The following is a 13,789-nucleotide window of genomic DNA, read 5'->3' on the forward strand; positions in this document are numbered from 1 at the left end:
TAATATGATTGAGATTATCTTCTCTGTGCTACAGCTTCTCCTGTAGAAAGTATCACTGAATCTTATTTACTATTAGTGTCTGACTCTTACTCCTAATAAAGATTTTCAATTATTAATTTTTATTTACTGAAAAAAGGTCTCAAAGGTCAGAGCAGTTGTTTCTTATAAGCATGTCCCTTCATAAGACAAGAAATCTTACAAATAAATATTCATTTATTGTCATTTTTTAGATTCTGACGTTTTACAGTTTCTTGATTTTATATTATTTTATTATGAAGTGGTGAGGAAAATGTCTTTTTGAAAATTGCATTCTTTCTCTTCCCCTAAAACTTTCTAATCATGAAATAATTCTAGTCATTCAGTACTGCTAGTTCCCTTGCAGACTGATGGCAGCACTATGTTGACCTCTATAATCAGAGTTTAAGTCAAAGAAACCTTTTGGTGTTTTTTTTTCAAGAAGACATACAGAAGAAAAAAAGAAAAGAATGGAAACATTTTGAAGTTAGTTGCATTATATATTTTACTTTTCTATTAGACCTCTAGAGAAAAGAACATCTCTGAAGGAGGTTTTTCGACATCAGTGGAGGAAAACTGTAAGCATCTAAGCCTCTAAGTATAGCTATCTTTGATCAGGTGTATTGAACTTCCTCTTTTGTTTCTTCTGAAATCCATCCGTTCCATAGCAATAACGCCCAGTTTTCAGGGCTTTTTTTTTTACACCTTCAATTTCCAGACTAAAAAGGTTATTTGTTTTTTTTTCTTACAGGGTAGATTAAAGATTGGGAAACTAGAATTTGTTGAGATAGCTGTTTTCATTAGCAGTGAAGGTAGATTGACTTATCCTGTACTATTTGATCCGAAACTAAAGCCTCAAATCCATGTTTGGTAATTCTTCTTTGATTCAGAAAACAATAGTAAAACGTGTAGAATTATTAGTTAAAATTTTGATAACAGATATGGTTAAGATTATTCAAGAAATACTGTACATTCTCTGTAAAATTTCAAGGACTACTATTGTATACTGTTTTGGCTAACTGAATTTTAAGAAAGAACCGGGAGTGTGAACGGAACAGAAGTGAGTTACTGCAATGACTAAAAAAAGGCAAACCTGTCACTTTAAAGAAATATTATAAGAGCTTGGTTTGTTTAATAAAGTCAAAAGGAAAGGCTGAGAGGGCTGATTTCTTCTATAAGAATGTGAGCGGGAAAAGACAAGTGAGGAGATCTGAAGCTGAAGGGCAGTGCTGACACAAGAACAAAGAGATGTAAGGTAGACAGGAATAGATTCAGACTGAAAACAAAAATATTTCTGTCCTTCAGGGCATTAGAGTTCGGAAACATCCTTCCAAGTCACCTACCTAGCCAGCTATTCATTAATTTATTAACAGCTTTATATGGTGTGAGTTTCTGCAATAAATGAGAGTAAATTCATTGACCCACAAAGCTCAACTGAAGCCCGTATTCCTAAAGCATATCTTTCAGAAAGGCATACACTGTTGCCTAGATACTCCAGTAGTTTCTTTGTTAATTTGTTTTAGTGTTTAACTGTTTTTGCAGGTAAGATACTGCATTTTATTGCAGGGTTGAAGTATGTGCAGCCATTCACCCAGTGGACCTTGTCCTGCCATTAGCTGTAAGATAAATTGCTTGGCTATTGGACATCTTTTATACATTTAGCTCCCCAGCTATGGTCACCAAGTCACTGCTCTGCTGCATGTGCAGTGAAGAGAGAAAACAGTTTAAATGCTGTGCAGCCTCCTATCCTACTCTTTATCAGTTGTGTGACCCTACTTGGAGCCCATTTCTGAAAATGTGAGCACAATTTCATTTATGATCTACAGTGCAAGATAATTCCTGACCTCTATTTGCTATTTTAGGGTATTGCAATGAAAGCTAATGTTGAGGAAGTTTTGCATTGTGACTCCAATAAATCCTCCTTTGTCTCATTGCTTTCCCAACCAAAATCACCTCCCCAGTGGGCAGAGCTTGTGTTTGTACAGAAGCATCAGCTTTCTACCTGTTTGCGCTCAAAATAAATAAAATAATGAAAATGCATTTGGCAACCTTATTATTTAACTGGACAGTGAGGAGCATGCTATAATAATTATTATCACTCTTCATTGTACAGTAGCTTATGAATCCTTGTATCAACTATGTATTATGACACCTTACCAGCAAAGACTTGGTATTGTCCAACAGATGAAGTTACTATCTAGTGATTGGTTCCCATCTACCAATACAATAACTTAGTATCCATTATCCTAATGACAAGCTCCTAGTCAATACCCTCCTGCTGACAGAAAATGTTCAAAACTGTTGTTGAACCTGTTTCTGTACTATACGTTCTGTCCTTGGTCAGTTCCATATACAACAGATTGAAATCAAAACCCCACACTACTGAGTCAAATATCCTAAAAAAATATACAGGAGGCCATTTTAAAATTGCCATCTTTATCAACTGTACCTGTCATCCTGTCCAAAGCAGATAAGAAGCTTGCTTGACAAGACTCCCATTCCAGTACAGCATGACTGGCATTAATGAGATTTTTGCTTCCGATTTATTGAGAGAACCCTGGGTTACCCGGTTTGTTATTTTGTGAGGGCTTAATGTTATAATACTTCATATGTGGTCAGAGCTCCAGTCCTTTGGAATTTCCCTTTTTTTTTTTTTTTTTTTGTATTTCATTTGTACAAACTAAATATAACGAGATGAAATCTCTGTTATCTAGCATGTTGCTAATTTTTTGTTACTACATAACTTTTCCTTGCCTGGTAAAGTCATATCAAGTACTTAGTAATTCCTTACTGCATACAGAAGCTTTACCCATGTGATGTCAGCATCTGTTATTATCAGAAACAAGAGAAGTGTTGCTATTTTCACATAAATGCTCCATAAAAGCCCACTTGTTTGAATCCACAATAAAATATGTTTTTCTCCTGCATATAGAAAAGAAAGGTTTAGGGAGCAGTCTATCCTACTCTTTAAAATTAAATGTGATCATAATAGCATATGTATCCACAGTGATATGTACAAATGATGTCTATTCATAACCATCTCTAGCTATAATTTTAATCTATAAGCATTCAATGTGACTCTAAATCAATAATGTCTATGCAATAGCAGCATCTTTCCAGTACAGTGCAATTTCTCCTCTCTTTCCCCTACTCCAGCTTCATGAAATAAATTATGATCATTAATATAAGAACATCCTCAACTCTTGCTACTCCTTAGGTTCCTTGCAGAAGGCTACAGACAGGTACATTTGATAGCAGGTATTTGTGTTACAGATGCTCAGAAAGCTAGGTATGAAGTATTTAAACAGATGGTGTATTTCTTTTATGCTTATTGATTGAAGGCAAATTACTGCACTGCTCTTTTGTCGTTAAGATAGGTTTGTTTTGCCATTTGTCTGTTGTTTTCTTTTTTTTTTTTTTCCTAACAGGTGATTATCCTGCTCCTCGGGCTGTTCTGACTGGTCACGACCACGAAGTTGTCTGTGTGTCAGTCTGTGCAGAGCTGGGACTTGTCATCAGTGGTGCTAAAGGTTAGAAATACTTTTATTATTTAAGTCTTTAGAGCCTTTCTGAATGGCATTTTCCAGTCTTCCTTTAAGCTAGACAGACTTCAGTTATCCCAAGTCTCCTCTACCAAGATATTCTGCAGTTCTGGAAGAATTTGTAGCTGCTTACTCTGAGCATTATTAATTACTATCTATATTCATGAGGCTTAGAAACAAATAGTTGATCTTTCCAGCAATCAGCCTGCACTACAATTACCCACAGATCTGGAAGAGAATTGTTGATAAAGACCTGCATCTGAGTGTATGGGAACTGCTGAATCACAGCCTGAACCTCTGATTGATCACCTGAGGTGAGCAATGAGTCAGCCACGGGACCACAGGTGAAGGCAATTCACCTGTGCTGCCGGAGAGGGGAGCCAGGCTCCACCTCTCCTAGACCCATTTAAGAGCTGACTACCAATAGGGAAGAATCTTTTCTGGAGATCCACTCTGTTAGAGTTTTGTGGTGGCCCAGGATGTGGGTAATTGTCCTGTCTTTTCTGCTTTGGTGTAATAACTACATAGCCAAGCTCTCTAGTATACCTCATAACTACAACATCTGTACATTCGTTGATTGTACAGCTCAGAATTCTCCACCCTGATCTTAATTAAATGGCAGTTTGCAGACTGACCTCAGTCCCCTTGGCAATGAAAGCTGTGTCTGTTTGCTTTGTTTAGGAATCCTTTGACAGCATTTTACCCAGCAGACTTTTTGGTGGGTAGGTTTCCAAATAATCAGGAGTTTCCATGTTTGTTGTTACACCTTTTCCATTAAAATTTTTGGGCCATCTGTTCACGCACTTTATTGCTTATTTATAGAATCCAGAATATCCAACAGTCACTAATGTAAACATTCAAAATACCTTTCCAAACCTGCAGTAAACTCCTGTACAACTCTGCACATCAATGTAAATAAGACACACATCTAAATGAGTTGTTGCTTAATCTTTCCTTATTCTGCCCACCTTCTCCTTTTCCACATGTTCACTTTTTTTTCTCCTCTGTCCTCTCTCATTCAGTTTCCTTTCTTCATTTGGAAAAACTGCATGTCTTTTTCTGTCATCCTTTCCTCTTTGCCTCATCTTCCTCCAGGGTGTAGATCTTACTTTCCTTTGAGGTATACGATCCGTTCTTATTTCTTTATTTTACACTAACTTTGTCATTCTTTAAAGGTTCTTATTTCCTGTGTCTCATTTCCACTCCACTCCTGGATCTTTATTCAACCACTTGTTTTTTTCTGCTTACAGTAATATCTATTTTGTACTTTATTAATAGAATCAAAGAATCACTGAATGGCTTGGGTTGGAAAAAGCCTTAAACATCTAGTTCCAGTGCCCTGCCCTGAGCAAAAATGCATTTCCAACCAGAACAGCTTTTTGAAAGCTGGTCAGCCTGGCCTTGAACATCTCTTGGAATGGGGCATTCAGTTTCTCTGGGCAACCTCTTCCAGTGCCTCACCACCCTCATCACGAGGAATTTTTTCCTAATGTCTAATCTAAATTTTCCTCTTTTAGTTTAAAGCCGTTGCCCTTTGTCCTATCACTACAATCCCTTATAAAAGGTCCCTGTCCAGATTTCCTGCAGGCTCTCTTTGGGTACTGAAAGGCTGCAGTGAGATCTTTCCAGAGACTTCTCCAGGCTGAGCAGCCCCAGTTGTCTCAGCCTGTTCTCATAGGGGAGGTGGTTCATTCTTCACTGCAGATATCCTTGTATTCCTTTTTAAAGCTTGATGGTTTTGAGAAGAAGATTGGAGATTAGGAAAAATTTCTTCTCAGAAAGAGGGGCACTGCATTGGCACAGGCTGCCCAGAGAGGTGATGGAGTCACCATCCCTGGAGATGTTCAAGTGCTGTGTGGATGTGGTACTGACAGACATAATTAGTAGGCGTGGTTGATGGGCTGACAGCTGGACTTGTTGATCTTAAGGGTCTTTTCCAACCTTAAAGATTCTGTAATTTTTGAAGGCTATTTTTGAGTGCTATTCCTGCCCACTTTAGCTCTCAGCTGGGTTATTATCTTTCATACAGACTTGGAGAATGACATTTACTTTCAAAGTTGAATATGAAACTTTTGGGTAAAGATATTTTTAACAAGAATTGCTAATGGGTCATTAACTCTAGTAATGACTTACTACATAACTGTGGTAGATGAAGTCAGTGAAGTCATTTATGAAAAAAATATGCTGGAGGACTCTGAACCTAATTTTGTCTTGCAACACTGCTATTTCCTTGTCTTCTAAGGCAGCCTCATACGTTCTTGCTGTCAAAGTACCCTTTTCAACTATCTTATTGCAAATTTCCTCTTATTAGGATAGCTGAGGTTTGTTCTTAGTTACCTTTTGCTTCCTTCAGTATGCAAAGCTTTAGAAACATCTATTTTTAGAGCTAAATGCTGCTGAGGGTCAAATCCAGAATATACTTGTAGTAAATTTGGAGAGTTGGAGGCCCATCCTGTCAGATCCTGTTCTCTGGGTTACTCTTCTCACATTACCCATTACTTTATAGACTATTCCATACATCTTTATATAGAGAAAATCTTTTTTTTTAATCATGACAGTTTTCCAGCAGATGCTTGTTTAAAGCCTTTTTATTTATTTCCTGTCCAGTTGCTTTCCAGTTTCTATTACAACATTCTGTTACAGTGCTGTGTGGCACATCAGTGCTGTGCGTGCTCCCTCACAGGGAGTTTTCCCTCCCTGTGTCACCTCCATCACGCACGCAGACATCCTGACAACCTGTGCCAGGGCAAGGAGGTGAATAGGACTCCCCTGAGAAAGTCCTGTGCCTCAGGTTGATGCCTGCATTTTCCTGTGCAACGTTAGCAGAAAAAGAGTAGGCAGTTTGTGTGCTTTTTTGCACCAGAGTCTGAAATCTGAAGATTTTGTTGTGTGCCTTTTTCATGCCCAAGACCAATCAGCTGAGCTATTTGTCAGGGTACTTAAGTGAGAAGGTGTTAGATTTTCCAAAAGGAAAGTGTAATATGATATTTATTTGGAAACTGGAAGCATCACTGGCATTACAGCATTTCCAAAGCTAGAATTCAACAATTTGAGAAAATAAATTAATTCCATTGCAGATGCACTCTGTAGACAGAGTCAGACTCAGTCTCTCTGCATAAGGCTTGTTGCAAACACAGTCAAGGACATGCACCGGAGGGCTCACAGACAAGTGCATCAGTGCTGTAATTTGTTCTACCTGGGCAAACCTAGCCATAGTGTTATCTTCAGAGAAGTTAGAAGGGCTTAATGTGAGGTGGCTGAGTCTGCCAGCACGAATTTATTTTGAGAGTCATAAGCCAGCTGTATAAGGAAGAGGTAACTGTGATAGTCCAGAGATACTCAGTGATTCATTAAAAAAATATTTATTATTTACTGTGACTCAGACTTTTAGAAGAAGTACACATCTCACTTTCAAAAGAGCATTTCTCATAGATTTTGAAATGGAGATATCATAGTGTTGCTTCTTAAACTGTACCTTGTAGATTTCAGAGCTCACTTTCTCTTTCATTAGCAATAAAAAAAAGACATGAAAATCTCATATCAAAGTCTTTCTGGAGTGATAGAGTTACAGTGTGGTCTTCTGAAAACTCTTACAGTCCCAATCTCGTAGTTACATTGCTGTCTGTCAGATGATGCCTATTGTTAAACCAATGAAATCTATGACTGAAATCTATGCATATAATGCATTCACTGTGGGAGAGGATCTACAGAAACTGCCATTGACTATAAGAGAAATATGCAGTGATATGGTTATATGCCCTCTGGGAGTTGCTCCTACTAGTCACTGATAGGACTCCATCTGTTTAATGTGAATGGGCAGGCTGAGAAGAGTTCCTGTTCTTGGAGGAAAGACCAAGGCCTCTAAATGCCTGGAAAAATATCCTGATATTTCAGAAGCAGATCAATGACAACTGCTACCAGTTTAAGGAAAAAAAGAACTACCATCTTTGGACACATTTATTTTCTTAATTTTATTCCTTAATTCTTGCATTTTCTTTTCTGTTTTCTATTTTATGTTCCTTGAGTCAGGATTGCATCTTCTCATAACTATGCAGGACTAAAATGATATAAATGTGTATTATGCTTTGCCTGTGTGCACAGTTTATGTAGTTTGTACAACCAGCAAAAATGTGATATATTATCTTTTCACATACAGAAGGTCCTTGTCTGGTACACACAATTACTGGAGATTTGCTGAGAGCCCTGGAAGGAACAGAAAACTGTTTGTATCCTCGCTTAATTTCAGTTTCTAGTGAAGGTCACTGCATCATCTACTATGAACGAGGACGGTTCAGCAATTTCAGCATTAATGGAAAACTCTTAGCTCAGATGGAGATCAATGATTCAACCAGGGTAAATCTAAATACAAATAAATACTCGTTGTGTCTTGCTTTTATTTATTAAAATAAATTGAATTTATTTGCAGTGTATTTTAAAGGAAATCACATATGTAAAGTTTCCACCTCCCAGCTGAGTCATATTCAAACACAAACACTCTCATCTCCATCTCCAAATGTGAAAGTGCACTTGAGAATTTTCAGAGTGGAAAAAAACAAAACAAAACAAATTCTGTGTGATCCCATAAAATTACTGGAATTTTTGTTTGGAATTAAATTCAAGTGGGAAACTTTTTTTTTTTTTTTGAACACAAGTACTCAGAAGTCCATTCTTCACTTATTAGTCCAGACATGAATTCTTCCCTTTGGGGCTCTGCTCTGTGAAGAGCACTTGAAGCAGCATTAGGAATGCAGATCACTGCCCCGCGTCAGGTGTTATTGATGCTATATAGCATTGTGGGACAGGAAATGTTATGTGCTTAACTCAAGTCTTGGCAGAAATACAGGAAAATGTGCTGGGTTTGTGGTGGTGGTGGTTATCATACCAAAACCCATGTAATTGTTTTATTTAAAATTTGGAGATCCCAAATTTATTCATTTTTTTTAATTATTATTTGGAAGAAAGAGAAGTGGGATCTTTTTTCTTCAAATGTAAAGTGGGCAGAGGACAAGAAGTGCTTGTAAGTTGACTAAATTTAAGTAATGGTCATTCTCCATAAAAGCTAACTGTGTATCTCTGTTTTGTCATATTTATCTGAAGGCCATTCTCCTGAGCAGTGATGGGCAGAACTTGGTAACAGGGGGAGACAATGGTGTGGTGGAGGTATGGCAGGCCTGTGACTTCAAGCAGCTCTATATCTACCCTGGCTGTGATGCTGGCATTAGAGCTATGGATCTGTCTCATGATCAGAGGTGAATTTGTCCTTCATATCTGTATGTAAAGAGTAAAACTGCACATACTATAGTCTCTGTTAATGTTAAAGTATGATGTTAAAGTATGAATTAAGAAGATACGATATGAAAACATTACACATCTTATTATCTGGTTGACTTGTTCTAATCAACATGTTGTCTGATCCTTGAGTCTCATAATACCAGCAGTTAACTTCAAGGCAAGATCTTATTTCACTGAAATCAGTAAGCCAGAGCTTCAGCCAGCAGAATATTAGTAAAATTGCATTAAATTCAGAACATCCAAACAACCAGACTGGGTCAGACTGCAATACCAATTAACAAATGTGTTGAAAAAAAGTTCAAAAGTTCAGCATTAAAGAGTTTAAGAACTTATTGGGGTTGTGGGTGGACTCTAATGTGCAGTATTGCCAGGGATTTATCCGCTAGGAATGGATATGGACCTTTCTTTTTGAACTTCTCTAAACAGTGGAGGGGCAGTGTACAAGTGTACAAGATATTTGCAGTGAGTGCTGTGGCAGTGGAATGCACACTGCAAGTATAAATATATATGAACCTGGTTTGTTACTCTACTACTGTAATATGCTAATGGTATAAACCTGTATGTTGCATTTATGCAGGGTTATGAATGGATTTGCTGTTTACATCATGTGTGAGCTGACATTTATTAATATACAGACTCATAAAAAAAATTATTAAGACATGAGAAAAAATCATACAGCAGTCATATCTATTTATTTTTCTTAGGCTTTCCAGCATTCTTATGCTATGGTACCCATTTTGTAAAGCAATAAAAATCTACAAACCAAGTACTCACCTAATTTATTCATATATGAGTAGATGATGAGAAACAAGATTTTTGTCTCAAACAATCTAATCAAAACCTAACTTACTGGAAGAGGCCTATTTGCTGCTGGAGCTTTGCCAGTTTATGTATGCAGTACTGTGCTGTGTTCTAAGAGATTTATCTATACTGTGAAAAATTTCTTCTAGCCTATTTTCTCTACCCCTGATGGTAATATTAGGTTGGGAAGCTCCAGCTGTGCGAAGTGCTTTAAGTATCTGCTTAGCCCTGGTCGCATAATTAAGCAGAGAATGGATTTTGTACGGTTTGATAGAAGTGGTGATAGATATCTAATCCAATTTTAGAATTCAGCTACCAGAATTAGAGGGTATGTGATAACTGGAAAATCATCTCAACCACTGCCACCAGAAGTACATAAGTATAGGTGTAAATTTCAATATAAAGCTTTTTAGGAGAACCAGAGTGTGATCAGCTTACATGAAGCTATGATAATAAGCTTCCATAATAACTAGTGGAGATTTACTCAGTACATTCTGTGGAGTCCAGTGGACAATTTAGCTCACCCAAGTACATGTCCAGCGACCTGTAGAGAGTTCATGTTAAGTTGCACTGGGTACTGATTAGGTCCCTAGTTTGGTTTCCACCCCATATCCAGTTAGTACTGTTTGAGATACTTTGGAGATCTGAGCTACATATGAGGGGTGGCACATGAACTAGTAAAGACTCACGCACTTCCAGAGGGGCACCTAGAAGCAAGGCAAGATAAAGAAGACCATCTCAAATTATACTGAGCTTTTATCTATGTGGAAGTAAAGAAATGGAGTTCTGGACCTTCTTTGGCCATAATGGGAGTGTGGGAATTGGGCTTATATGTAGATACCTAAATTTAGTGTCTCTGTAGAAAACTGAGTGCATCTATGAAGTTTACTTCCATACAACATTGCTGAAGAGCCTCGTTCTTTTTGTTTTTTTAAGTGTTTATTTCAAGCCATAATTTGAGAAAGTAAACAAGAACTAACACGAACACCTGTCTCTTTCAGAACTCTAATTACTGGCATGGCTTCTGGCAGCATCGTAGCTTTCAATATAGATTTTAACCGGTGGCATTATGAGCATCAGAACAGATACTGAAGCGGAACGAAGAACTGAAAGCCCAGGTAAAGCTGAGAGCACAAGTGCTGCAAAGAAAGGTGTAGTCTCTGGTGGAAAACCACGTCTGCATTGACCTCCGTTGTACATTCCATTACACCCAGCAATAGCTGTACATTGTAGTCAGCAACCATTTTACTTTGTGTGTTTTTTCACAACTGAACACCAGCTGCTGAAAAGCAAGCTTGTATCATGTAAATTATATGAATTAGGAGATGTTTTGGTAATTATTTCATATATCTTTGTTTATTGAGAAAAGGTAGTAGGATGCGCCACAAGAGACTTTTGCAAATTCTGAGGAACCTCGTGTCCAGTTGTTTCAATGTTTAGGCTATGAACCTAACATGCATCCCATCTCCAGCCTCTTTTCAAGCTGAGATTAAAAAAAAAAAAAAAAAAAATACGTTTGATACTTTGTACATCAGATGCACATCTTAACTTTAAAGGGATACTTTTGTAAAAGTAAAACCTTGTATAAAGAACAAAACCGTTTCTTAATTTTATTGTGGAGTTACAACTTGCATGTACTTTAAACCTGATGTCTTGAAGGAGCAGGTGCATTCTCACAAATCAAACTGGAGATCTGCCTGAGGGTATGGCTTGTGTTAAAGGGTTGAATTTGGGCGCAAACAGTAATTTTAACATTTTCACCAACTCATTCTTTTTCACTTTTTGAATCTAAACTTTACCCCTTTTAAGTGGAGTTCTGCTCATGAAGCATTCGGATAAAAAGCCATCATTTGCCATATTTATACTTTATACAGTAGAAATTAAATTCCTCCTTATAAAATTAAAGACTAGATAGAAGGAGAGCAAAGAGGGGAAGTTCAGTTTCATGATTTGCAATGCTTAATGATTCCCAGTACAAAGTGCTATACTTCTGGATTGCTAGCATTTGGCAAGGAAACCATTGGGCGAGAGAGCCTCAAATGATGTTTTTCCCTTATTTTCCTCTGAGCAGCTTGGTTTCTTCAACAGCCTTAGCTTCATTGTGGAGGTGACTGAGGTTATTCTTTTTGGTTCTTCTAAAAATCTCACCTGAAGCCACTCAGACTAAGGCACTTCATGTTTTACAATACTGTAATGATAACTATCAGAATAATTTTCTGCACATTGTACTGATCAAATTACACACCCAGGGGTATATACACTTTAATTCATGTTTCTTCTTTGTATATTTGGTGACTGTATTGTCATAGATGTACATATTGTGTCGGTAGGGCTATGAGGCATGTAACAGGAATGTAATTTTCTCAGAATTTACACTCATTTGCAGTCATTTATTTAAAAAGATAATGGATTCTTTGTATTGGCACTTTGCACCAGAAACATATCATTATTTATTGATGTGATTACTTATTTGTTCTCCACCTTGTATTAGTAAGTTTAGCACTGAATTTCCTTCTTCATTGTTGTTTGTATTTATAAGGTTCGGCAATCATGGGGATCATCCTAATGATTAAGTTATTCATCACCAGTCTGTAAGCAATATCTTGAGTTCGTAGCTTAGAATTGGGAGAATATTGAACATCTGGAAGACAAGTTCATTTCATCTTGAGATCATGGTGAAATATTTTGGATATATAAATTCCTTAAGCTATTGTAACCATGTTTTATTGCAAAGATGTAAAATATGCCAGATGTGTGTGAGTTGGAAATCAAAAAGAAAAATAAAATATGCAAAGAATTCAGTGATAGCTTTTCATTTCAATGAAGTTTCACATTATCATTAGGAACAATTATTTTAAGAAATCATTCCTTACATACAGATTAAATGCCAAAAATCATGCATGGCTGGATTGTATTTCCTGGGGCATCAGGAAATGAAAGAGAGGTTATGGTGTGTTTTTTCAACTCTTTTGATTGCAAATACATGAAAAGAAACTACAAAAAATACTTTGGTCAGCAGAAGGATCATTGTGAACAGGCAATAACCTTGTATAGTAGACCTCACAGAAAGCAAAGATCTGATGAGAGCCATTTTGAGTATCTCTGACTATCTGATAAAATTGAATTAATTTCAGCTTAGATTAGACTTCAAAAGTTAGATATCTACAGTCCATGCACAGCAGAACAAAACAGGTGGGTTAAATCACATTTTGGAAGTGCTGAGGTCCCTACAAAGGTTCAGCAAGTCATTGTAGATAGGTAGCTATCTAAATGTCAGACATGTGATTTAAGGTAGCAGAAATAGGCAAAATACTTTCCTTAAAATTAGAAAATTCTTGATTGACTACAAAGCAGAATAACAGCCAACACTTCAATTTGCCAACCTACTGATTGTCCTTTCATTTGTAAGCAGTGTAAACAATTATCAAAACAAACCAAAAGCACTGTTTTATAACCTTATTAGAGTTCAGTATGCAATGTAGTAGATTCCTATTTCTATGAACCAGTTTTTGAAGCAGATGACTTATTTTGGTTGTTTTGGGGCTGGAATAGAGACAAGAGAGTAGGTTACTATGTTAAGAGTGTTATTTGAAACAGTTTTATATCCCAACCTGCAGTCCATCAATATAGTTACCTGACCTTGGTCACACTTCGTAAACTAAACTGAGAGATTAAAAAATAAAAAATACAAGTCCCATTCAATAATAACAAAATAATAAATTTTCATCTCCACCATGGTTGAAGTCATAAAAATGGAGTTTCCACAAAGGCATAGAACATGGAGAATGTATTAACAGGCTGGAATACTCCCATGTACCAACTTTTGTGTTGAAATACTGCTTTTGCTTATTAATCCTTATTTGATTTCTAGCAAGATAATAAAAATAATAAAAATTGAGAAAAAAAATGTGATTCTGTTAGAATCAATTTATGTTAATTATATTAGTATGTTAATACCTGTGTTAATCATATTAGTGCTACTTGTAGCAGGATCACATAATGTAGAAAAGCAGTATGTGCAGATCTTCAGTTTATGCAATAAGACTTCTCCAAAGCTTCATCTGCCCCATCCATCTCTTTGAGAGAGTAAAGCTAGACTGACTCACCATTTTTCTGTATAGAAACTGATTCCGTGGAGT

General features: G+C 36.8%; 1 protein-coding gene across 11 annotated transcripts in view; it reads left to right on the top strand.

Annotated features, from left to right (window-relative positions):
• NBEA (neurobeachin) overlaps positions 1-12,451 on the top strand; it is a 457,907-nt gene extending 445,456 nt beyond the window's left edge. For all 11 annotated transcript variants that reach the window (XM_052670998.1, XM_052670989.1, XM_052670990.1 and 8 more), the window contains 4 exons: positions 3,444-3,545; positions 7,714-7,910; positions 8,655-8,806; positions 10,652-12,451. In XM_052670998.1, the coding sequence (XP_052526958.1) occupies positions 3,444-3,545; positions 7,714-7,910; positions 8,655-8,806; positions 10,652-10,742 (542 nt within the window). In that variant the 3' untranslated portion in view covers positions 10,743-12,451. The remainder of the gene's footprint in view (positions 1-3,443; positions 3,546-7,713; positions 7,911-8,654; positions 8,807-10,651) is intronic.
• The last annotated feature ends 1,338 nt before the right edge of the window (positions 12,452-13,789 follow it).

Source organism: Tympanuchus pallidicinctus, unplaced genomic scaffold, assembly GCF_026119805.1.
Source record: "Tympanuchus pallidicinctus isolate F22 unplaced genomic scaffold, pur_lepc_1.0 scaffold11, whole genome shotgun sequence".
In the NCBI taxonomy this organism is placed as follows: domain Eukaryota; kingdom Metazoa; phylum Chordata; class Aves; order Galliformes; family Phasianidae; genus Tympanuchus; species Tympanuchus pallidicinctus.